The sequence below is a fragment of the Myxine glutinosa genome, chromosome 2 (genome assembly GCF_964187855.1).
Source record: "Myxine glutinosa chromosome 2, kmMyxGlut1.1, whole genome shotgun sequence".
NCBI lineage: Eukaryota > Metazoa > Chordata > Myxini > Myxiniformes > Myxinidae > Myxine > Myxine glutinosa.
Window position 1 is genome coordinate 221106480 of NC_136262.1, and position 27769 is coordinate 221134248.

The 27769-nt window shown below is 47.3% G+C and overlaps 1 protein-coding gene across 1 annotated transcript in view; it reads right to left on the reverse strand.

The window, feature by feature from the left end:
* Positions 1–27769, reverse strand: part of LOC137422161 (putative E3 ubiquitin-protein ligase HERC1) — a 443323-nt gene that overhangs the window by 208143 nt on the left and 207411 nt on the right. The window contains 2 exon segments of the mRNA XM_078772274.1: positions 14778–14894; positions 26999–27186. Of these exon segments, the coding sequence (XP_078628400.1) occupies positions 14778–14894; positions 26999–27186 (305 nt within the window).

Below are 27769 nucleotides of genomic sequence, written 5' to 3' on the forward strand. Positions count from 1 at the left end.
ATGAGTAAGTTCAAGTCACTTAATAGAGAGTTGGAAAGTCTTGCGCGACAGCGAGCAGAGCTGGCGAGGGAACACAAGTGGACAGAAATGAAAAATCTTCAACCTGAAGACCAGCTGATTCTTAAAACTTGGAACGAGCTTCCTGTGACATACCACACAATGCAGCGTGTGAGTATTGCCGTATTGACCATGTTTGGCTCTACATATGCATGTGAGCAGTCATTCTCGCATATGAGGAACATTAAGACCAACCTACGCTCACGTTTAACTGATGGAAGCCTCAACGCCTGCATGAAGCTCAACCTCACCACGTATGAACCAGACTACAAGGCCATCAGCAAAACCATGCAGCACCAGAAGTCGCATTAAAAGTAAGACATATTTAATTTATTATACGTTAAAAATACTATATGGCTCTCAATGAAATATATTTAGAAATATTTGGCTTTTATGGCTCTCCCAGTCAAAAAGGTTCCTGACCCCTGCAGTATAGTGTGTTGAGAGTGAAGGAAAAAAAAAAATCTCGAAAAGAGGGACACAGACCTCCAGCAGGCAATATCATGTGTCTGAGCAGCCACACCATTTGCTGATAAAAAATAATCTAGAGTGAAGTCGATGGCATGCCATCGCAAATCCCCATGCTTCCCAACTAAAGAAAAAATGAACTACAACGACACTCGCTAGAGCACATACCTCCGCCAGGCTGAACAGTTTACGTTTTGTATCCCATTGGTAGGATAAATGGTCTCTCTCTGTGTTGAAGTTCCTTAGAAGGCAAATCTATATAATATTCTCCGTAGGTGATTCTGTGTGTCTGTCGGTCCATGGGAGTGGCTACACCCGGTCTGGGAGGGGCTTCAAAAACATATTTCCAGCATTTCGTTTCCTCGCATAGCTTTGAGGTCTCTTTTGTAAGGCCTTTGTCTGTCTTGCTCTCTCTCTCACAGTTTTATTTCAACACTAATTCGATATCTCATTTCATTTTTCACAGTCGCTAACATGGTTTTAGACTTGGTTGCAAAAAACGGGAAGAAAATGCGATGAGTTACCGTTTATTGAACAAAATGCATTTTCAAAGGCCTGCACTAGAACGCCACTCAGTAGAGAGCATACTCCCGCCATGGGTTTAGTTGAAATAATACGTTTTGTTTAACATCCCCTCTCCCCAAAACAACAACAACAACAACAACAACAACAACAACATGCATTTTAAGGCCATTTTCCCTGCAAGAGCGGGGGTTAGCCTTGCGGTCCCCATGACAATCTTCTCCATTTTACCCTATTTTCTGCATCTCTCCTTGTTAACCCCCTTGCCCGCATTTCTTCTTCCACCATCTTTAGCCAAGTCTTTCTCGGTCTTCCCCATCCTCTACTTCCTTCTACATTCATTTCCATCACTCTTCTCAACCAGTCACTTTCATCCTTCCTCAACACATGACCAAACCATCTCAACCTGTTCCTCTTCACAGCATCAATCACAGGCTCTATTCCCATCATCTTTCGCAATTCATAATTTGTCTTCCTCTCTCTCAACGACACTCCGCACATCCACCGAACCATTCGCATTTCCACCCTTTCCAGCCTTCGTTGCTGCTCTACATTCATGACACATGTCTCGCTCCCATAAATCATAACACTTCTCACACATGCAGCATACACCATTCCCTTCAGCTTCAACGACACTCCCCTCCTCATCAGCACGCCACTCAGTTCCCAAAACTTCTTCCATGCATATCTCACTCTAGCAACCGTTGCCGAGTCTGATCCACCTTCTCCATTCAGCATGTCTCCGAGGTAGCAAAATGTTTTCACACCTTCCAGCTTCACGCCGTCTCCAAGATCCAACTCAACATTTCCTCCATCTGCAGCTCCCTCTGTGCACACCTTACATTTGAATGTAGCTGCCACACTGGTTAATGACCCTCTCAGACCACTACATTTTTGATGAACCCACTCAGCGCACATTGTACATTAATAATAATAATAATAATAATAATAAAGGAGTCTTATATAGCCCCATCAAGCAGAGTAAACTACCCTCATGGCGCTTTACATTATCATGCGAACGCACACACACCGCACACACACACACAAGCATACACACACAGAGACACACCTTCACTCTTGCCCTATTCCTCTCCCTCCCCATTCAAAACCCACAGATGTGTACTCCCCCTCCTCCTCCCCTCCGTCCCCCACACATGTGCACAGACATACTCTCGATCTCTGTCCCACCTCAAACCAAAGGGAAAACAGGACTTAGACTTTGAAAGACTTGTGAAAGAGATAGGTTTTGAGGGAGGTTTTAAAGGCAGGAAGAGAGTCAACATGTCGAACAGAGGAAGGCAAGTCAATCCATTGCAGAGGTGCAGCAAACGAAAAGGATTTCTCGCCAAACGACTTGGTGCTGGTGCGCGGCGGCTCTAAGGTCATAGAGTCGTCGCTTGAATGAAGCCGTCGCCGAGGTTCATAGAGAGCGAGTAAATCGGAGAGATAGTGAGGTCCCGCTCCACACAATGATTTATAACATAGTGTGCAAATTTTGTATTGCACACGAGCAGAGACAGGCAGCCAGTGTAAACATTCAAGAAGCGGAGTAACATGGTCAGACTTCTTCGCCTTACAGACAAGACGAGCGGCAGAGTTTTGAACCTTTTGTAACTTATCCAAGAGAAACTGAGGGCAGTCAGCATACAAATAATTACAATAGTCTAGCCTTGAGAGGACAAGGGCACAGACCAGAGTTAGAGCAGCTTGAGGAGTAAGAAAGTGGCGAATGGATGCGATCTTTCGCAGCTGAAAGTATGCTGATTTGCAAGTTTGAAGTACTTGCTTGGAAAATGTCATGTTACAGTCGAAAACCACACCAAGGTTCTTGGCCGACGCAACAAAGTTTACATCGGTTTCACCAACATGAATAGTGGGAGGAAGTGAACATTGTAGAGGACATCTGTGCGATCTTACAATCATAGATTCTGTTTTAGCATCGTTCAGCTGAAGTTTGTTTTGGGTCATCCACGCCTTCACGTCGGCAATACAGCCTTCTAACACTTCAACAGTGGGCACGATTTGTTGAATCGTGCTTCCTTTGTACAGCTGATTGTCATCCGCAAAGGCGTGGTGATCAACTGAATGTCTGGCACCAAGATCAAATAGAGGCTGAGTGTACAAAAGAAAGAGGATAGGTCCCAGGACTGAGCCCTGGCGAACGCCAAAGGAAAGCGGAGAAGCAGCTGATTTCTGGCCATTGACAACAACTGTTTGCACTCTATCAGTAAGATAGGACATCAGCCAAGAAAGTGGAGTACCAGTTATACCAAATGTGATTTCAAGACGACGAATTAAGACACTATGGTCAATCGTGTCAAAGGCGGCAGACAAGACATTGAATGGAGTTCACTCCGGCACCCTTCCTGCACACAGCACATGGCCACTTCCCAGTTCATTCCACCTCACCACATGCTTTACCACTTGCCATCACCTTCGTCTTTCCTATATTCACCTTCAGACCTTTTGTCTCCATACATTCCTTCCACTTGTTCATCTTTTCCTTCAGTCCATCCATACTTTCCGCAATCAACACCAGATCATCTGCATACAACAACTCCCACGGTAAACCCTCCTTTGCGGTCTGAGCCAGCACCTCCATCACAGCTACAAATAGTAGTGGACTTAGTACCGACCCCTGATGCACTCCCACCTTCACCTCAAACTCACCACTGTTCCCGTCCTTCGTCCTTACAGCTGTGCGCACTCTTTTGTACATTGCCATCACAACTCTGATCAACCATTCCTCCACTTCTAACTTCCTCAATGCCCATGTCAATACTTCACGTGGAACCCTATCGAATGCTTTCTCCAGATCAACAAACCCAAGAAACAACTTCTTCCTCTTCTCCAGCAACTGCCTCACAATAAAGAGCGCGTCTGTCGTTCCTCTTCCTGGCATAAATCCAAACTGCCTTTCGTCGATCTTCACCTTCTTCCTTACCCTCCTCTCCAACACCCTTTGCAATACCTTCATTCCATGCTCCAATAACTTTATCGCTCGGTACGAGCCACACTCCAGAGGGTCACCTTTCCCCTTGTATAGAGGGACGAGGGTACTCAGTTCCCAATCCACTAGAATGCGACCTTCTTTCACCACCAGATTACAGATCTCTGCCATTCTCTTCACACCCCAACTTCCTGCTGCCTTCAACATATCTCCCACAACTCCCGTTGGCCCTCCCGCTTTTCTACTCGTCATTGCTTTTATCGCTTCCTCAACTTCCTTCTCAGTTATCTTCTCTGCCGGTCCTAAAACTGGGTTACTCTCTATGTTGCCATCCCATTCATTCTCTGTATTCAACAGCATTTCCATATATCTTTTCCATCTTCCTTTAATTCCATCTGGGTCCACAATGATTTGTCCCACTCATCCTTCAAGCAACTCACCCCCATCACATCACACCTCTCTTTCGCTATCTGCTTTGCAATCCTGAATACTGCTCTCTGACCCTCTTCGGAATCCAAGCGTTCTCCGAACATTTTCCTCCATGTCTCCTGCGCCTTTGCTACATCTTTCTTTGCAGCCTTGTTGGCTGCCTTATAACTTTCATGCTCTGCTTTTTCTGCTCCCGTACCCTTCGCCTTCTGCCACTCCTTGAACTTCTTCCTCTTCTCGTCAATCCTCTTTCCAACTTCATCATCCCACCACCATGTTTCCGAGTGCCTCGGTGGTCCTTTTGTCCATCCACATACCTCACCAATGGCTCCCAACAGACTATCTTTCATTGACATCCAACCACGTTCAAGCTCAACTACATCATCCTCTACCCGACTCAGCCTCTCTATTAATGCCTCCCTTACTGTCACCTCTTTCAACCTCCACACCTTCATTCTCGGTTGGTACTTCACCCGCCGAGCTCTACTCGCACCTTTCACCCTTATGTCGCAGACAACCAAGTGGTGCTGTGAAACAACCTACTCCCCCGGGATCACCTTTGTGTCCCGGAGGTGCCCCCTATCTCGCCTACGCACCATCAGGTAGTCAATGGTTGTCGTCGACCCACCTGACGTGTATGTAACAAGCTTATTATCCCCTTTCTGGAACTGAGTATTACAAATCAACAAATCAGTTGCATCAGCAAAATCCAAAATCCTTTCACCTTCTCCATTTCTCACACCATATCCGTAACCCCCATGAACTCCCTCAAAACCGTCCGTACTCCTTCCCACATGTCCATTTAGGTCTCCTCCTACCACAACAACTTCCTCGTCTTTCACGTTTTCCATCAGCTTCTCTATCGCACACCAGAACTTGTCCTTCTCTTCATCGCTCCGACCAACCTGCGAAGCATATCCCGAGATGACGTTCACCAAGAGCTTTCCAATCATCATTTTCACCATCATCAACCTATCACTCACTCTAGTCACACTCACCACACTGTCTACAAACTCCTCAGAAAACAGGACACCAACACCATTCAGGCCCTCCGGGCACCCTTGCCACACAAACTTGTATTTCTGTCCCTGCCTACCCTCACCATTCTCACACCACATCCCTTCCATCTCGTCTCTTGCACACAACATATGTCCACTCTTCTTCTGATCAATACTTCCACCACTTCTCCTGATCTCCCTGTCATTGTCCCTACATTCCATGTCCCAAACCTCAGAAACCGATCTCCACTTCGGGCTGTACCCTGCCCATATGTAGTTGTAATTGTCATGGTTCTCTTTTTGAGGCAATGTTTTTATGGCCGGATGCCCTTCCTGACGCCAACCCTCTTAGTCGCCTCATAAGCATCTTTGGGCTTCTTGAAAAGCGCTATATAAAATAAATGCATTATTATTATTATTATTATTACGACACGCAGGGATACTGTGTACCTATTCTAACCAGGGTACACACCGTACCTCCCCAAAACCTCCCCCCCTGCCTCTCCCCAAAACAATAAATGAAAAAGAAAGTAAGCCCGAACTGTCAGATAATTTATTTTGATATATCTCGGAATTAGAGGAGAAAAACATCATTTAAGAATGAGAATAAAAGCTTTAATGCAGTAAAACAGAAAAAATCTTTCCCAAAAAATTTTCAAAAAACATTCCTGTATCAGGAATAATATCCTGAGCTTCACCAAAAACTAATCAATTCTTCCTTATACCAAGGGCAATCATCCCACCAACTTTCATCCAAATTCATTCAGAACTTTTCCAGATATTTTGTTCACAAACACACGAACATACGAACACACACACACGGACGGACACGATCGAATGCGTTACTCCCTGGCGGGAGCAATAAACTTGAAAATCGCAGAGCCAGAACCAGAATTATTTATTTGGTCTGGGAAGCCCATGCGAGGTTTCTTCTTCTTCAGGCTCTCACAACCCTGGGTGAATATGCGATCTTTTAAAATAAGTTCGAATTTTGCCAAATCTGTTTTATTCGTTTGTTAATATACCTCCGCCATTGACAAATCTGGAACTAAGCCTTTATAAGTTCATCAAACACTGACACCGCGAATGACATTCGCTGAGCTAAATGTTGATTTCTCTTCTGAGGTAAAAAAAAACAAAAAAAAAAAACAGTTTTAAAGCATTATACGTATCAAACGATACATTTTATGGAACGGAGAAACCTAATACACACTTTGGTGGTTTTAAAATGACAGAATATGTCTTTATTAGAAAAAAAAAATGAACATTGAAGACGACGCTGCTAAAAAAATACACCGCTCTAACGCATAACTATGAGTATAAACTACATTTACAACAAATATGAAAACTATTTTCACATCACAATGTTAAATATAGACTGGTGTTGGCTTAGCGGTTAGGGCGCTAGCTTGGGATCCTAGGATCCTGAGTGCGAATCCCGGTCGATCGCTGAATTAACACCTGGGTGGTTGACTCAGCCTGTCATCCTTCCGAGGTCGGCAAATTGAGTACCAGCTTGCTGGGATGAATGATCCGGTGTGTACCTCGATTTAGAATAGGTACATCGTATCCCTGCGCATCGTGAGAGGCGACTAAGGGTTGGCGTCAGGAAGGGCATCCGGCTATAAAAACATTGCTTCAAACAGGGCCCCATGAGGTCATGGGGCCTGCAAGGCCAACCCCCACTCTTGCGGGGAAAAATGGCCTTAAAACGATCATTCATTCAATGTTAAATATAGAATATATAGAAGATAATGTTTAAAAAAAATGAGCCCTATCTTCCAATGGTAAAAAAATCCTTCAAAAAATTCCTGGATCGGGAATAATATCCTCAGCTTCACCAAAAACTAATCAATTCTTCCTTATCCCAAGGGCAATCATCCCACCAACTTTCATCCAAATCCGTTCAGAACTTTTCCAGATATCTTGTTCACAAACACACATACACACACACACACACACACACACACACACACACACACACACACACACACACACACACACACACACACACACACACACACACACACACACACACACACACACACACACACACACACACACACACACACACACACACACACACACACACACACACACACACACACGAGTGAATGCATTACTCCCTGGCGGGACTAATAATATAAAGGCCATTCATTGAGACTCTCTCACGGCTTTATCTCGACTCTAATTCACCATCACAGTCGCTGGGATGGTTCAAGTCTCAGTTTCAGCTAAAGTAGAGCAAATCGGTGAAATGTATTCCAACAGCCATTTTGAATGTGTCGACTGGTCCGAAGAGATGTGGGCATGCCGTAGGAGAGAGGGGATGGAGAGAGGGGAAGGCGAGAGGGGAAGGAGAGAGGGGAAGGAGAGAGGGGAAGGAGAGAGGGGAAAGAGAGCGGGAAAGGAGAGGACAGAACGTTCCCAGGATTTCACTATTTATATGACTAGCACACCCGCAGACTCCGGGAAGGGGCAGGAAGGGTCTTCTTTGGGGTATATAGATTACAGTCGATCTATGGTCAGGTCTTAAGAACATTGGGTGTGTGTTCATTTTCCAAGTTTCTTGTGAAGAGATCGCCAAGTGGTTTAAGCATTTGAGCAAGCATTGCAATCAAAACCGTTAAGGAATGGCTGGCTTGGCATGCAAGCTAGCTGCTTGGTAAATGAGCACACCCCCGTTTTCCTCCCTTTCAGTTTCGTATCAAACAGCAGGAGCGTGTTTCAAAAGTTTGCTACGAAAAATGCCACGGTAGCGGCAGAAAGGGCCATGTTATTAACCCAATATTTGTCGGTTATATAGAGTACAGTAGATCTTCGCTCAGTTCTGCAAGTAAACCTTACTTCACGGGTGTCGGGATTCCTACAAATTTCTTCATTTAGTGCTATAAAGAGCATTAGCGACTGTTTAAAAAGCTAAGCATACGTGTTTGTGGTTTCTAATATTTTTATTTCCTGTAGAAGCCACGAAGCCAGTCCCACGAAACGCCATTATAACTATAAGCTATTTGTACACGTTATCATAATCCCGGTCGATCGCTGAATTAACGCCAGGGGGGTTGACTCAGCCTGTCATCCTTCTGAGGTCGGCAAATTGAGTACCAGCTTGCTGGGATGAATGAATCACGGTGTGTACCCCGATTTAGAATAGGTACACCGTGTATCCCTGCGCATCGTAAGAGGCGCCCAAGGGTTGGCGTCAGGAAGGGCATCCGGCTATAAAAGCATTGCCTCAAACAGGGAACCATGATTGTCATGGGGCCCGCAAGGCTAACCCCCGCTCTAGCGGGGAAAATGGCCTCTAAAACGATCATTCATTCATTCATTCATCACTGCAGGAAAAATGCCTTGGGGAAGTGGGATATTATTAGTATTAATATTGTTTTGTAATAGCATTAACAATATGCGATTATCATTAATTTTGTTATTAAAAGCGTCTTTGGAAAAACGCAACGATAAATCTTCTTCTTTGGACAAACGCCATGATAAAGCTAACTTAATATAGCTATACACCTCAACACGCAACCCATTGACGGAAATGGCGGGCAAACCCGCTCGGGAGAGAAACCCCCTTGGGGAGGGTGGCAAATGAATGCGCTACAACCTTCATTATGTAACCCTTGGTCATCCTGTCAAGTTTGGTTAACATTGGATAAGTAACGACAGAATGTATTTGCATCAAAAATTCATCAGACAGATGGACAGACACAAATGGCGTATTTTATTATGATTACTTAGTAAAAGTACAGCGACTGAATACTGAAGTTTGGGATCGAACCGGTCTAATTATATCTTTTTTATTCTTGGGGTGTGTATACAGAATTTGTTTCGAGTCAACTCTTTTACAACCATGGAATTAAACAATACAGTCCTTAAAAAATGTACATAATAATGTAAACTAACTATGGAATACAATATTTATTAATAACGTTTGGTTTTAATCTATTTTTACTTTGTAAAGCAAAAAGTTTTTGATACTTTCAAGTTTTAAAATTAAGAAGAAGTAAAAAAAACTCCATCGACCTCAGATATGCCACTGATATCCATTTTAAGACTATGCCCAGTTTTAATCGAGTTCACATCCAGGATTAATAAACAAAGTCCATTTCACATGTGCATGGACATATAATTCACAGATGTGAAATAAATAAATAAACACAGACAGGAAATTGCCGAGAGATATTTTTTCGTTCTTATTTCATAAGCCATGTGCACGTACACTTTAAATAAGTTTATTTTAAATATTTAATTTAAAAAGTGTCATTTTGTATGGTGTAACGAAAAGAGTAAATTTGTTTTACGCCAGATAGAAAGGTGTAATGTAATGTTCTGATACACTGCCCATAAGACTTTCTCCCAGGGACTTTTCCATTTGAGCTGTATTCTTCATAAAGTAGGAATGTTTCATTCTTTAGACATAGTCACAATAAAAAGTTACAATTATGTACTCTGCACGTGGGGGAGAGGGGCAGAGCTTTGATCTCCAAAGGCTGGTGCCGAACCTGCAGATGAGGTTGAGGTTGTCATGTTGGAACAGATTGAATCTTGTCCGGTAATTACGATTATAATCGCTGCGGAAGTGGCCGCTGCCATTCGTCGTGATCCAGTGCTGTCACATGTTGCGCATGTTGTTTTGTCAGGTTATTGGTGCGAGTTGCTCTCGATGTCAGAATATCCTCCATATGCGTAGCGTGCATCCGAGCTGTCTTTAGCTCAAGGTTGTGTAATGTGGGGCATGTGGGAGGTCATTCCTGCTTCTTTATGTCAGCGTTGTCTGAATGAGTTGCATGAGGGTCATTTGTAACTGCCATTTTCAAAATGAATAAAAGAATGAGGGAACAAAACGAGACCATCAATTAACGTCGTGATCCTCTCCCCTGTGTGTGACCAACTCCCCGGTGCAGTGGGCATGATGTGGGAGGGATGGGGCGGGTAGGGAAAGGATTTGAGCTCTTGAAGTCACATTTTACATGAGGTGTAATTACACATTTCAAACTGTATTTCCTATGTATATGCACATGCATTCACATGTTATCAGAAGTAAATAAATTGTGTGGATTACATCATTTGTGGATGTGATGAATTGCCAGTAACCATTTTGTAAAACTGAATATGCAGGTGCAGCATCAAAATGAAGATGTCGAAATGTCACACACGCCCATGCCCGTGGGATTCCCATGGGTGCCCCCACGAGTCTATTATATATTGTGAACCGTGGTGTCTGTCCACGCGCTGGTCTTTGAAAAGCGTTTGAAAAGCTCAACATTCACTTTTTAAATGACGGGAGAAAAACCATGAATAATGTTGATGCCAAATATTATTTCACAAACAGGATATTTCGACCACATTTTAGGCAAATTCAAACTCTGCCGCCCAATGTTGCATCAGCATTTTGCGGTGGGCAGTACAGGTAGCTCAGAGCTTTGGCTCTGAGTGAAACCAGGAGTGCAACACAATTAACCTCTTCAAAGTCCATGAAATAATTTAAATTAATAGATTAACTTGGACTTTTCCCGTTACCGGGACAAGTAATTTTGCTTGCTTTTCCAGTCACTGGGGATGGGTACTTTTGCTCGTATCTTATAACGCAGACTCACTCAGGAACATAGGGGGAGAAAGAAAGATGGGGATTGAGGGACGGGGGAGGGGACAGAGGAGGGTGGCGTTTTCCTGTTTTAGGCAATGGGATGGCGTGGCACGAGGACAAGTGGTCGGACTCTGGGCAAGCTCCTTTGGTGACTGACTGGGCATCCTGATCACAGAAACTTGATATTCGACTTGCTACTACTTGTACTGCATGCGAGCGAGTAGCTCACCAAATCCAACCTTGACTCCAACAATGGCCTGACTTTCTTCTCTACGTACAGCGCACTCTTAACTTGAATGATGCAGCACAGAACCGTCACTGCTGCAGAGTGGCCTCAGGGGGGCTTTTAAAGGTTTTGCGTTTGACGTCATCGCCATTCTCCATTGGTAGTGCTGCCAGCCAAAAGGTCGTTCGGGAATGGAGTGCAGGATGTGATGACACAATGCACCAATGGTCCTGGCGTTAATCCAGTGGGCATGGCCAGTTGATTAAATAAAAGGGGTTAGAGTGGAGATTCTCAAACTGTGGTCCGTGGACCACCACTGGTCCATGAGCTCCATTAAGGTGGTCCGCAGAAAGGATGCAGAGCAATCAAGAATATCTGTACTTGACCCTGCAAAAATGAACTGGTTCTTAACAAAAAAAATTTTTAATGACATCGAAGAATATCATGTTGCTCTCAAGAAACAATATAAAGATTCCTTTCAAGTTTCCAGTTGAAGCCAAACAAATAACTGGATACGTAATCCTTTCAGGATTGAAATCGGTGAACTTCCCTCTGTTTTCTACAATAAGGAATGAGAGTGCTTGTTTGAGCTTTTTTTGCAATGAAACATTAAGGTCATATTTTAAATGCCATTCTCAATTTGAGTTTTGGATTCAAAGAACCGGAGAATACCCTAAACTTCCAGACAAAGCAGTGCATTGTTTTGATGCCATTTGACGACGTAGCTACAATGTACCAGTGTGAGACAGAAGCAGGATGAATGCTCAACCTGACCTAAGACTAAAGCTGACAAACATTACTTCGCAGAACTTTGCTCAAAACATGAAAATAAAAATAAAAACAGGCATGTCCATTGCATTAGAAAGGTGTCGCTAGTGATATTAAAATGAGTTGTGTGGTTTGATTATTTCGAACAAAAAAGTTTATTAAGAGGTCCGCTGAAAACCTCAGCAATTTTCAAGTGCTCCTTGCACTTGAAATTTTGTGCTCCTTGTGCTCCTTGCACTTGAAAATTTTGTAATTGTACAGTTTTTCAAATTTTCAAGAAAAAAAAAAAAGTTTGAGAACCACTGGTTTGAGAACCACTGTGAACCAGAGGGAACAGAAGCACAGAAAAAGAAAAACACAGAGGGAGGCAGGAAGACAATCGTCCTCCTGACAGCTCTAATTAGGAAAACAACGAGATGCCTTATTCTATCATCAAGTATGAAATAACGAACCAATTCATTTATATTTTACCCTTCAAGCCGTTTTGTTGCATGAACATTTTCAGTTCAAAAATATATATACTGAAACGCAAAAGAAACTTACCACCTTTGAAACCTTTAAATATCAACAATAACACTGCGTATAGTAAATGTGTGAACTTATTTGTGGACAATAGTGTCCTCGCTGTCAGACAAAACGATCACGGACAGTCACTTGAACCTTCAATGGTCACTTCATAGCACAGCTGTTGAACAGCCGTTTTGACTGTCAGTGATTAGCCAAGGGGTACGGGATGATTTTAATGAGCTGCACGTGATGTCTTGATATTGGCTTTAAAAAGGCCAGTGCAAAATGGGCATTTTGACCGAAAAATTTGACCATTTTGACCAACTTCAAAACGACCGAAAACACAAAAGAAACTTACCACCTTTGAAACCTTTAAATATCAACAATAACACTGCGTATAGTAAATGTGTGAACTTATTTGTGGACAATAGTGTCCTCACTGTCAGACAAAACGATCACGGACAGTCACTTGAACCTTCAATGGTCACTTCATAGCACAGCTGTTGAACAGCCGTTTTGACTGTCAGTGATTAGCCAAGGGGTACGGGATGATTTTAATGAGCTGCACGTGATGTCTTGATATTGGCTTTAAAAAGGCCAGTGCAAAATGGGCATTTTGACCGAAAAATTTGACCATTTTGACCATTTTGATCAACTTCAAAAAGACCGAAAACGCAAAAGAAATTTACCACTTGTTTGAAATGTAATAAAATTGTAACAGTTCAAAATAAAACAAACCAACAATTGCTAATTGAAACATTGGCATTTTATTGATGACATGTCAAGTTTTTGACCAAGATACACCATCTCATCAGTTTGTTCTACAGTACAGAACAGCACAGGGTGCAATGTCAGTCCCCTTTCAATAGCGTGTATGGCCACCATTGTTTTGGATACAGGCAGTGCATCGTCGGCGTATACTGCCTACCAGTCTTTGGATGGATTGCTGCTGGATTCTGTCCCACTCAGTCCTCAATGTCTGAAGCAGCTCTGCCCGTGTCCTGGCCCTGCCAACTACGCGTCTCCCAAGCTCATCCCACAGGTGCTCTATGGGATTCAGGTCAGGGAAGAGCGCAGGCCACTGCATGGTGTTGATGTTCTCGCCTTGGAGAAATGCAGTGGTAAAGCGAGCAGCATGGGGACGAGCGTTGTCATGCTGAAAGGTTCTCAGTTCTGGGTGGTCTAGCAGGAATGGCAGCAGATGAGGTCGCAGGATGTTATCCACATACCGCTGGGCGTTAAGATTCCCATCCACAACCACCAGTGGCGTCCTGTACCGGCCTGATATGGCTGCCCACACCATCACACTTGGGCCACCCCACCTGTTGGCTTGACGCACGCAACAATCGGCATATCGCTCGCCAGTTCTTCTCCAGACACACTCACGCCCATCAGGACTGTCCACACAGAACCTTGACTCATCGCTGAAAGCGACCTCGTTCCACTGCGCCAAGGTCCACCGCTGATGCTGCTGGCACCATCTCTGATGGTTGCGGCGATGGGCAACCGTCATCACGGGGCCTCTGTATGGTCTTCTGGCAGTCAGACCATAGTCATGCAGTCGTCTTCGTGCAGTATCATTGGAGATCCGTGGGTTTGCACGCCCCGGAGTTTCTGCCGCAGTGTGGGATGCTGGACGGAATCGATCCCGCAGGTGACTTCGGACCATCTGCCTGTCCTGCCTTGCAGTGGTGACTCTTGGCCTCCCTGATCGAGGTCTGTCATCTGCAGAGTTGTGGAGGGTGTCTCTGTCCACCAGGGCCGATATCGTCTGGTGTGAACAGCCAAGGCGACGTGCCACCTCACGGTAGCTCAGTCCACCTTGCAGCATGCCCAGGGCACGCTGCCGTTGAACCCTTGACAATCGTGGCATGTTGATTGAAATGCCCATTTTGCACTGGCCTTTTTAAAGCCAATATCAAGACATCACGTGCAGCTCATTAAAATCATCCCGTACCTCTTGGCTAATCACTGACAGTCAAAACGGCTGTTCAACAGCTGTGCTATGAAGTTACCATTGAAGGTTCAAGTGACCATCCGTGACCGTTTTGTCTGACAGTGAGGACACTATTGTCCACAAATAAGTTCACACATTTACTACACGCAGTGTTATTGTTGATATTTAAAGGTTTAAAAGGTGGTAAGTTTCTTTTGCGTTTCAGTATATATATTTTTTAATCGCACCTTTTTTGCAGGACTAACATTGAAAATTTTTTAAACCATAAACCTGGAATAAACACATCTAAAGAGAGTCTGACATACCAGTGGCTTCCAGAGCCCTTTGGATGTGTCTCAAAGGAAAGCCCATTTCCAAAAGTGGAGCAGCAACGGGTGGTGGAGGTGGAGAGAATGACTGCCGGCTGCTTGGGTCCGATGAGGCTGTGGCACAGTTCAGGAGTTTACAAACAGAGCTTTTTCCACTTCATGATGTAAATCTTCATAACAAGAAGAAAAGGCCTACTTTTAAACATTACCAGGGTTGGCGGTATCGTTTAGACTTAGAGGTACGCACACTCACATTTAAGCTATGTCTAGTCTGGGTTTGAATCCCGATCCAGCCATAAAATGTCATCTTGGTGTGTCACAGGCAAGGTGATTCATCACTGTGTGTGCTGTCCCTCCTCAGACGGACGGTAAACAGGCGTGCTGTCTGTCGGCATTAGTTGGTGAACGTTAAAGTTGCCATGGTGTGGGCAAGCTTCGTGACGAGTGGGCAAGCTATTGCCAGCATGATGGCCAAATTCCAAATTCCAATGAAATGACAATAACAAACATCGGATGGTTTTGTATGGTCAGTAGATACCGATTAGTGTTTCAACTCAGCATAAACATTGCTGCTTATGGCCACGCTGTTGCTAATGTTAGCGGACGTTCCTGTCCCAGTATTTGGTGAGTTATTGCCATGGCGATCATCATGATTGGGTATAATTCAAATCAGACAGCTGAAGGAAATAATTTCCCATAACTAAATAACATGGAGAGATCTTTGCTAACTGAACCTAGTTTCCTTTTTCCCCCCCAAGACAGTGATGGAAAATGTCCATAATATTATGGTATTGTAGCGGTTACCACTGGATGCACACAATCGCCTTGCACCGGCCAGAACACGGCCAGACGCGCCTCTCCCGGGCATGCCCGGACTCACTGTTCCCGGGCACGCCCGAACCTCCCGGGCACGCCCGGTCTCGTCTTTCCCGGGCATGCCCGCTCTCGCCTTTCCAGGGCTCGACAAGAGCGTCCGGGCATGCCCGCTATCGCCTTTCCAGGGCTCGCCCAGAGCGTCCGGGCATGCCCGCTATCGCCTTTCCAGGGCTCGCCCAGAGCGTCCGGGCATGCCCGCTCTCGCCTTTCCAGTGCTCGTCCAGAGCGCCCGGGCACGCCCAGCCTCGACTTGCCAGGCCGCAGCCAAACACGCCCGGGCAGGTCCAGACTCGCCTTTCCAAGGCTCGCCCTTGACACCCGGGCATGCCCGGTATAGCTTTTGCCGGGCAAACTTCCCGACATAAATGTGTATATATACTGCTGCCCGATAAACGGGCTTGTCAGAATACCTGCGCTGTTTTGTTTCAATAAAGCAACTCGGACGAATTCCGTCTTTGGTCACGTCAATTCTTTCGACTCGCGTTGGAGCGCAGTTCCTTCATTGGTGACCTACCGACATGGACACGGCAGTGAGTCTTAAACTGCCTACCTTCTGGGAGGCTCACGCGGCTGTTTGGTTCGCTCAGGCGGACTCTCAGTTCGCCCTGCGAGGCATCACCGCGGACGACACCCGCTTCCACCATGTTGTGGCGGCGCTCGGTTCCGCCACCGCGGCCCGCGCCTTGAGCCTCCTTGAGCACCCACCGGCTGCTGACAAATACGACGCGCTGAAGACACTCCTCCTCGACGCTTTCGCCCTCTCACGGGCAGCACGCGCACGGCGCCTGCTCGCTCTGCCCGAGCTCGACGACACGCGCCCGTCCGAGCGCATGGACTATATGCTCTCGTTGCTCGGTGAGCACTCTCCAGATTTTCTGTTCCGCGAGCTGTTCCTTCGCCAGCTGCCTCACCCGGTACGCCTCGCTCTGGCTGGCACGTTGATCACGGATTCCCGCGCCCTCGCCAGGGAAGCCGATAAGATCTCCTCGGCGGGCCAGCACATCGGCGCGGTTACCTGGAGCCCGCCGCCGTCCGAGGCGACGCCCACGACGCCCAAGCGCCCTGCGTGGTTGGAGGCCGAACTGCCGGTGCAACTGGCGGCCGCCACGCCGCACCGCCCGCTTCCGACACGACGGCCGGGGCCTCCACCTGACCGGGCGTGGTGTTATTACCACGCCAGGTTCGGACACAAGGCTCGGACGTGCCGGCCCCCGTGCACTTTCGGCAGGTCGGGAAACGGCCGGGCCGGCGTTCATTCCGAGCCATGAGCGCCGGCCACTCGGGCAACTTGCTGTTTATTCGGGACAAAGCGTCTGGGCGGCGTTTCCTGTGTGACACCGGCGCCCAACTGAGCGTCATACCCGCCTCCGAGCAGGACAGGCGGGATGCCGTTTGCGGCCCCTCTTTGGTCGCTGCTAATGGCTCGGCCATACGCACTTTCGGCCCACGCGTCGTCACCCTCTGCTTCGGGAGCCAGCGTTTTCAATGGACTTTTGTGACCGCCTGCGTCCCCATGGCTTTGCTGGGCGCCGACTTCCTCTGCGCGCACGGGCTGCTGGTCGACGTCAAACGTCGTCGCCTTGTCAATGCCGAGACCTTCAGCTCCCTGGCGTGCACGATGAGCAGCTCCGCGCCGACCGAACTGGCGTGCGCCCTCCCGGCAGCGAACGAGTTTGCTCGCCTGCTCGTGGAATTCCCGGCCCTCACGCGGCCGACGTTTTCGGCCGTCGCGGTGCGGCACAGGATCGAGCACCACATACCCACTACGGGCCCGCCGGTCTACGCCAGGGCCCGCCGCCTCGACCCGGCCAAGCTCGCCGTGGCGAAGGCCGAGTTCGACGCGTTGGAGCACCTCGGCATCGTGCGGCGCTCCGATAGCGCGTGGGCCTCGCCACTGCACATCGTGCCAAAGCCGGGGGGTGGATGGCGCCCGTGTGGCGACTACCGCCGTCTCAACGACGCTACCACCCCCGACAGGTACCCGATCCCGCATATTCAGGACTTTTCCGCCCATTTGCGGGACGGGTCATCTTTTCGAAAATTGACCTGATACGGGGCTACCACCAGGTACCTGTCCGGGCGGCCGACGTCCCGAAGACGGCCGTCATCACGCCGTTCGGCCTGTTCGAATTTTTGCGGATGCCGTTTGGCCTCAAGAACGCGGCCCAGGCGTTCCAGCGCTTGATGGACGGCGTGCTGCGCGACCTGCCGTTTCTTTTCGTCTATCTGGGCGATATCCTCGTCGCCAGCACGTCCCGTGCCGAGCACCTCCTCCACCTCCGAATACTGTTCGGTCGCCTCAGCGAGCATGGCTTAATTGTCAACCCGGTCAAATGCCACTTCGGCGCGACGACCGTTGACTTTTTGGGCCACCGCATCACCAAGACCGGGGCCGTGCCGCTGCCGACCAAGGTCGAGGCCATCACCACGTTCCCGCGTCCCCGTTCCATCAAGGCCCTCCAAGAGTTCCTCGGCATGGTGAATTTTTATCACCGATTCGTGCCCCGCGCTGCTCAGCTCATGCGGCCCCTTTACGAGGCCCTCCGGGGCAAGCCGGCCAAGCATGACATTGTTTGGTCCGCGGCCATGGACGCGGCCTTCGCCAGCGCCAAACGGGCCCTCGCCGACGCAACGCTGCTGGCTCACCCGGTGCTCAACGCGCCCATCGCCCTCACTACGGACGCCTCCAACTACGCGGTGGGCGAGGTCCATGAGCAATGGGTGGACGGGGTTTGGCAGCCACTCGCTTTTTTCAGCCGGCAACTCCGGCCGAACAAGTTAAACTACAGCACGTTCGACCGCGAGCTGCTCGGGCTATTCCTGGCCGTTCGCCATTTCCGACACCTCCTGGAGGGCCGCCCGTTCACGGCTTTCGTCGACCACAAGCCGTTGGTCTATGCAATGGCTAAGGTCACGGAGCCGTGGTCGGCCCGCCAGCAGCGCCACCTCTCCGCCGTGTCGGAGTTCACCACGGACATCCGGCACGTCGCCGGCAAAGACAACGCCGTGGCCGACTGTCTTTCTCGGGCCAGCGCGAACGTGGTCCACCTCGGCGTGGACTTCGCGCTCATGGCGGCCGACCAGACCACCGACGCCTCGGTGCAGGCACTCCGTGCGGCGGACACGGGCCTCCGCCTGGCCGACATTCCCTTCGCGGGCACCGTCCTGCTCTGCGACGTCTCCCAGGGCCAGCCTCGCCCCATCGTGCCCGTTTCCTGGCAGCGCCGCATCTTCGCCTCCATCCACGGCCTTTCTCACCCGGGCCGGAAAGCTTCTCAGAAGCTGGTGTCGGCGCATTTCGTCTGGCACGGCCTTCGATGAAACATCCGCGACTGGGCCAACGCCTGCACGGCCTGCCAGCGGGTCAAGGCCCACCGCCACACCCAGGCCCCGCTGGCACCTTTCGCCGTGCCTGAACGGCGTTTCGACCACGTCCACGTGGACCTGGTGGGTCCCCTGCCCCCCTCGCGGGGGTTCACCCACCTGCTCACCATGGTGGACAGGACCACCGGGTGGCCGGAGGCCGTGCCCCTCGCCTCCACCACCACCGCCGACGTGGCGCAGGCGTTCATCGCCACCTGGGTCGCGCGCTTCGGCGCACCAGCGGACATCTCGTCCGACCGCAGCCCACAGTTCACGTCTGAGCTTTGGGGCGCGGTCGCCCGTTCGTTGGGGTCACGCTGCACCGCACCACGGCCTACCACCCCCAAGCCAACGGGTTGTGCGAGCGGTTTCACCGCTCCATGAAGGCCGCACTCATGGCCGGCCTTCAGGACGATGGTCGGGCTGACCGGCTGCCGTGGGTCCTTTTGGGCCTTCGCACGGCCCCCAAGGAAGACCTCCAGGCGTACGCCGCCGAGCTCGTCTACGGCCAGCCGCTCCGCGTCCCGGGCGAATTCGTGCCCGACGCTACCAGTCCCTGGTCCGCCGCTCGCCAGCGCTCGGACCTCCAGGAGGCCGCCCGACGATTTGCCCCCGTGCCGACGTCCCGCCACGGTGGCCCCCAGTCCTATGTCCCCCCGGCGCTTTGCACAGCGGAGTACGTCTTTGTGCATCATGACGCGCACCGGGGGCCACTCCGGCCGCCGTACGACGGGCCCTTCCGGGTCCTGCGACGGGGCGACAAGTCTTTCATCGTCGACTTCGGCGGCCGGCCGGACCGGATTTCTGTGGACCGCCTCAAACCGGCGCACATGGACGTCGACCGACCACCACGGTTGGTAGCGGTTACCGCTGGATGCACACAATCGCCTTGCACCGGCCAGAACACGGCCAGACGCGCCTCTCCCGGGCATGCCCGAACTCACTGTTCCCGGGCACGCCCGAACCTCCCGGGCATGCCCGGTCTCGTCTTTCCCAGGCATGCCCGCTCTCGCCTTTCCAGGGCTCGCCCAGAGCGTCCGGGCATGCCCGCTATCGCCTTTTCAGGGCTCGCCCAGAGCGTCCGGGCATGCCCGCTATCGCCTTTCCAGGGCTCGCCCAGAGCGTCCGGGCATGCCCGCTATCGCCTTTCCAGGGCTCGCCCAGAGCGTCCGGGCATGCCCGCTCTTGCCTTTCCAGTGCTCGTCCAGAGCGCCCGGGCACGCCCAGCCTCGACTTGCCAGGCCGCAGCCAAACACGCCCGGGCAGGTCCAGACTCGCCTTTCCAAGGCTCGCCCTTGACACCCGGGCATGCCCGGTATAGCTTTTGCCGGGCAAACTTCCCGACATAAATGTGTATATATATTGCTGCCCGATAAACGGGCTTGTCAGAATACCTGAGCTGTTTTGTTTCAATAAAGCAACTCGGACGAATTCCGTCTTTGGTCGCGTCAATTCTTTCGACTCGCGTTGGAGCGGTTCCTTCAGTATCTAGTTTACTGTATTCAAACTGGTGTTGGCTTAGCGGTTAGGGTGCTGGCTTGGGATCCTAGGATCCTGGGTTTGAATCCCGGTCGATCGCTGAATTAACGCCAGGGGGGTTGACTCAGCCTGTCATCCTTCCGAGGTCGGCAAATTGAGTACCAGCTTGCTGGGATGAATGATCACGGTGTGTACCCTGTTTAGCATAGGTACACCGTATCCCTGCGCATCGCAAGAGGCGACCAAGGATTGGCGTCAGGAAGGGCATCCGGCCATAAAAACATTGCCTCAAACAGGGAACCATGATTGTCATGGGGCCCGCAAGGCTAACCCCCGCTCTAGCGGGGAAAATGGCCTTAAAACGATCATTCTTCTATTCTAGTTTACTGTATTCGGCATACTCTGAAACTTATCTCCTTGGAAGATGATGACAGAAATAAGCACATGAAATGCTTATTGGACCATTTTCACGTGTTCCCCCTTAGAATAAAATTGACTTGAGAATATCAAGAATTGAGAATATCAAGTAAGAATAAAATTGACATTATGGTATTTTTTTATTCTTTGTTCCAAACAAAATTAGCACCTAAAACGTAATTAAGAGAAATTTAAAGTTTGGGTTGACTTCATACATCCACAACTAACACAATCATTATATTTAAAACAAGACCGAAAGTCTAGCAGCAGCATTTGATACAAGCAGCTGGGCTTGTTTGATACTTTAGTTGAAGAGGATAGTATGAATGAATGAATGAATGATCGTTTTATGGCCATTTTCCCCGCGAGAGTGCGGGGTTAGCCTTGCGGGCCCCATGACAATCATGGTTCCCTGTTTGAGGCAATGTTTTTTTATGGCCAGATGGCCAGGGATGGCCAGGGACCTGGGTGGATATACCAATCAGCAAATAATGAAATTATTAAATTATTTTGAAGTAATCTAAGTCTCTAAGCTGTCTGTCACCATGGAAGTGAAGAGATTGCATTGAGACACTGGTTTATTATACATGTTGGTCAGTTAGTCAAAACTATCAAAGTGACCTCAGCACCATCCCGGCACACACCACTGCGGCCAGAGTACAAATCCTGCCACCAACCTCCTTGAGAGAAGACCCAGTGAGTTGTTACTCATTTTGCAACATTAATATTTTAAAGCAACATTTTCTTGGGAGCTATTAACCCTCCAAGTTTCACTCTCGATCTGCTCCTGAGTTTATATGATCTCACGATAAACAACGTTGCGGATTAGTCAGCCTGCAGCATGTGCAGTTCCTTTCCTTATCTGGAATTCACTCTGGTTGGCAAATATTCGCAGATCGAGTTGGTCTCCTACTCTACTTGCTGCAACGCACAGCTGTCTGTGTGAAAAACACATGACGGCTTCGACCGTTTCGAAGACATGTTCGGCCTGTACGGCAAATCATACGAAAATACGCAATTTGGCGTCTGTCTCGTGGTTTTTGACCGCGATACATTCCGTCGTTAATTATCCAATCTCAACCAAACTTGACAGAAGTACTAAGGGTTACAAAATGAAGGTTGCAGCGCATTCATTTGCCCTCTTCCCCAAGGGGGTTTTCTCCCCCAAGCGGGGTTTCCCCACCATTGCCGTCAATGGGGTTGCGTGTTGAGGTGTATATCCTTATTAAGCCAGCTTTATCGTGGCGTTTTCCCAAGACAGGTTCTAATGACAAAATGAATGATAATAGCATAATATATTAATGTTATTACAAAACAATATTAATACTAATAATGTCCCACCTCCGCAAGGGGTTTTTCCTCCTTGAACAAATGCCGTGTCAATGTTTATAAATAGCTTATCATGGCGTTTTTGTGGGAGCAACCGCCTCTACCAGAAGTAAAAAGTTAATAAACCACAAACACATATGATTAGCTTTTTAAACAGTCGCTAATGCCGTTTATAGCATTAAACAAAGAAATTTGGAGGAATCCTGACATCCATGAGGTAAGTTTTACTTCCAGAACTGAGCGAAGATCTACTGTAATCTATATACCCCACAAGGGTTGGGTAAATAACATGACCCTTCCTGCCGCTAAAGTGGCGTTTTTCGTAACGGCCTTTTGAAACCCACCATTTCAGGTTTTGTTTTGAAAACCAACAATGAAATCCACTTTTCCTGCTGTTTAACACGAAACTGAAAGGGTGGAAGCCCGGGGTGTGCTCATTTACCAAGCAGCCGGCTCGTGCTGCCAAGCCAGGTGTTCCTTAACGGTTTTGAATTGAGTGCTCGCTCGAATGCTTAAACCACTTGGCGATCTCTCCACAAGAAACTTGGTAAATGAAAACACACCCAATGTTCACGAGACCCGACCATAGATCGACTGTAAATCTACAGTCATGTGAAAAAGTAAGTACACCCCATGTAAAGTTTTGACTTTTTCAACATATTTCAACATACAGCTATTTGATCTTCATTTCAACAATATCGATAGATAACGGTGATATAATAAAATACAAATATCATGAAATATTTACATTTTGTAGTCCATTGTATAATTTAAATAAACATAAATGCAAATTTTGCATGTGGCAAAAGTAAGTATGATTTTCGATTTTCAGGCGGCCTGATGATTTTCGTTGATGCTGACCTTTTGACCTCTTGACAAAATTATTAATTTGCCTTTTCCGTATTATCATAATAAAAGCTTTGGTCAAAATTTGATGACCATAGCTGAAATGGTAAAAAAAAAAGTTATGACCTGGAGACAGACAGACAGACACACACACACACACACACACACACACACACACACACACACACACACACACACACACACACACACACACACACACACACACACACACACCGACACACACACCGACACACACACACACACACCGACACACACACACACACACCGACACACACACACACACACACACACACACACACACAGTAGTTATTGCAAAATCCCAAGCAAAGTAGGGATAGTTACAACAGGGTTTTCAGAATCATTGGAATTTAAATTCCAACTTCTTTCCTGGAGGTCCTTGCAGTGTCCATGTGTTTTGTGCCTCTCCCACCTCCCCCCAGGCCCTCTCTTTCTCACGTTTCTCCCAGTGTCCCTGCTCTCGGGTGTTGTGTTTGTGTCCTTCCCCCTCTCTCCCCATCTTGTCTGCTGCTCCCCTTGTTTTGTGATTTGTGTGTCGGTTTGACTTTTTGTGTGATTGGTGTTGGCTCTTCCGCGAGCCTCGATCTTGTATACAGAAAAAAGGAAAAAATCTCCTGCGATGAAGCTAACTCCGAGGGCCTTTCACTCACTCACCGCAGGCAGGTTGGTGGTCTTTCTGTCTTCTACCGACTCCTCTCCGGCCATGCTCCCCCAACTCTCTCTGGGCTCTGTCCCCCAAATAGTCCTACAGGTCGCACAAGATCTGCTGCCAGCAACCCTCTTATGGTTAAACTGCCAAAAATAAGACTCTCTGCTCACCTTCACTCTTCTTTTCTCTCGCCTCTGGAACAAACTCCCTCACTCCCTTCAATCCCACTCCACCCTCCAGGTCTTTAAAACAGCTGTTCACCACCATCTCTTATCTTCCCCCATCCAAAACCTTGATCTTTTTTACCCCGGCTATTTTTTTTACGCCAGATACACTTTTTTCAAATTCCAACTTCTTTCCTGGAAGTCCTTGCAGTGTCCATATGTTTTATACCTTTCCCACCTCTCCCCAAGCCCTCTCCCTCCCACAGATCTCTCGAAGTCCCTGTTCTCAAATGTTGCGTTTGTGTCCTTCCCCCTCTCTCCCCATCTTGTCTACCGCTCCACTTATTTTTTGTTTTTTATGTGTCGGTTTGACTTTTTGTGTGATTAATGTTAGCTCTTTCACGAGCCTCGATCTTGAATACAAAAAAAAATAAAAAATAAAAAGTACACCCTTGGCTCTAATAGGTGGTATTGCCCCCTTTGGCAGAAACAACCTCAATTAGGCGTTTCTTATATCTGTCTACCAGTCTCCGACATCGACTGGGAGAAATTTTGTCCCACTCCTCCATGCAGAATTCTTTCAGCTGTGCGATGTTTGAGGGGTTTCTTGCATGCACAGCTCGTTTTAAATCCCCCCACAACATCTCGATGGGATTTTGATTAGGGCTTTGATTTGGCCATTCCAGAACCCTCCATTTCTTTCTTTGCAGCCATTCCTTGGTGGATTTACTGGTATGTTTAGGGTCATTGTCATGTTGCAAGGTCCACCTTCGGTTGAGCTTCAACTTTCCAACAGATGGCCTCACATTATCCTCAAGCACCCTCTGGTACAATGAAGAATTCATCGTGGATTCTATGATGGTGAGCTGCCCGGGCCCTGATGCAGCAAAGCTGCCCCAAACGATAATATTTCCACCACCATGCTTTACAGTTGGTATCAGGTTCTTGTGGTCAAATGCTGTCTTTGGTTTTCGCCAAACATGTCTTCTGGTACTGTGGCCAAATAGCTCTACCTTTGACTCATCTGTCCAGAGCACATTGTTCCAGAAGTGCTGGTCTTTGCCTCGGTGTTCATTGGCAAACTTTAGTCTTGCCCTGATGTTCTTTCTGGACAGCAAAGGTTTCCTCCTGGCACACCTCCCATGTAGATCAAATTTTTGCAGCCTCTTTCTAATGGTAGACTCGTGCACTTTGACATCAACAGTGGCAAGAGCTACCTGTAGGTCCCGTGATGACATTCTGGGGTTCTTAGAGACTTCTTTCAGCATCTTGCGGTCTGCTCTCGGGCTGAACTTGCTAGGGCGGCCTGGCCTGAACAAGTTGGCAGTTGTTTGGAATCTTCTCCACTTGTAGATGATCTTCCGGACAGTCGAATGATTGATTTCAAATTGTTTGGAGATCTTTTTAAATCCCTTCCCAGACTCGTAGGCATCTATAACCTTCTTTCTGAAGGCCTCAGAGAGCTATTTTGATCTCGGCATGGTGACACCGCACACTTCAACAACAAAGAGCAAACCAAACTAAATGTCTGAGGTTTAAATAAGACAGGTTCCTCCAAGATCCTCTCTAACGATGTTTTAATCATTTGCACCTGAGCTGGTGCACCTGATTCTAATTTTAGGTGTTTGAAGTAGTGATAAATGTAGGGGTGTACTTACTTGTTCCACATGCGAAATTTGCATTTATCTTTATTTAAATTATACATTGGACTACAAAATGTAAATGTTTCATGATATTTGTTATATTAAATCACCTTCATCTTTCAATATTGTTGAAATGAAGATCAAGCAGCTGTATGTTGAAATATGTTGAAAAAGTCAAAACTTTACATGGGGTGTACTTACTTTTTCACATGACTGTATATACCCCAAAGAGGAATGACCCTTCCTGCCGCTCCCGTAGTGCGGGGGTGAATGAGTAAATTAAAGTGTCGGTCAGTGGAGTCAGCCGTCGTAATGACATCATAGACGTAATGACGTACCGTGACGGCCGGACACAAAACTGCCGCTAGTTTAATATTTAGAAGATAATATCTTTTAACCTCCAGTAACTTTTCAGTCACTGCAAAGGGATTAATATTATGATTAGATTTACTGTAATATTAATGTTACGTTCGCATTATTACGAAAATGATATTACTTTGAAAAAATTGAGGCTAATTCCTTACTTCGCGGTTATTAGTAACGTACACCACTTATCATTGATTCATGATCCATACACCGCTTCAATTGATTAACTTTGCATTCACGACATTGGTATTAAAGTGTTATGGCTATATTTATTATTTTATTGTTATTGTAAAAACGATACAACTGAAACGATACTACTGTATTAAGAAACCTGGGCTAATTTGTATGAAGCGGCGTGAAGGTGAGGCATAAAGGCATGAAGCCTAAGGCCTATACATACTGTATTGTTGGAAGTAACGTCAATCCTTTTGATATTTGATGACCATTTTAACAATCATTTTTTGTGTGTTTCACACTAAATAAAAAAAGTAAAGGTAACTTAGAGCATGGCGATTGTAATATATGACAGGTTCGATGATATGTTCCGCCTGAACGGCATAGGTATCAAAATGGTGTGGAGTCAGCTGTTGTACGCTGTAATGACATCAGACGTAATCACATCACCCTTTCATGTGACCAGATCCTCAGCTCTGATTGGTATACGTTTGAGGGGACATACATACATACATACATACATACATACATACATACATACATACATACATACATACATATGGACGGACAAACACTGTTCTAGACGGCTTTGCCCTATGGGCTACGCCTTAAAAAAAAATCAGTAAAACTCCTGCAGTTCTCCCATGGCTCTTGGAAACGTCTCGAGCCAAATCTAATCATTTTCCATCAGAAGATAAGGCCTTTATAATGCAATACCAGTTTTATGAAATGATGGGAAAGCCAACTTTAATAATCTCTTTTCATTGAGAAGTAGTCATGTCATCCAATTTGTTTCACAGAGCTACACAATAAATAATAAAGAAACCAGTGCGCATGCAACAATAGACCGTATTTCTGAGGTGTGTGCCCCACCTGTGCGAGTAACTTGACGGCAATGCTGAGGTTCAGTCGTCGTTAGACTCTGCCTTCGATAGATATCCTCCAGAGGCGATGTGGGTTGGGAAGTTGCTGTCGCTGGTGAGAGTGGTGGAGGGGTTTGCGCACGCCTTGAAGGATGCAATGGACCCAGCGACAGCTGGTAGCTTTGGAATGGTGTGTTCCTTTGGGCGAAAGGAACACAATAACAAAATACAACTGATGGAACACAATCAGCAGTTGCATTGGAGTGTCAACACATTTCAGCAGAATGGGCACAACTTTCATCCTTTCAAAGCAAGATAATCAGCTCCATCAAGCAATTTGAAGCAAGACACAAAAAACCAGTAGCTTTAATTCCGGCAAGCAAATTCAAGGTTTAATTCAAATTTAAAATTTGAATTCAAATTTAATTAAAGGTAAAAACTCATTGCTTGCCAGAATTAAATCGACTGGAAGACTGTCGGCTGTGGTATACAGACGGCTATACAGCAGCAATGGAGTGGTCCCCAGGGTGTATGGGCTACCAAAGCTGCACAAAGAAGGAGTCCCATTACGATTAATCGTCTCTTGTATTAATGGACCATCATATGCTTCATCCAAATTTTTGGCAAACATTCTGTTTTTAAATTTTAACTTTGTTTTTGGCCATTTAGCAATGTACAGACTTGGCATTTAATATGGAATATTTTTTTTGTGTGGGTGAACTTACTTTTCAAGATGTCTTAGAACCAAAAGTTCATTGGAATTATGTTGGAATTATTCTAG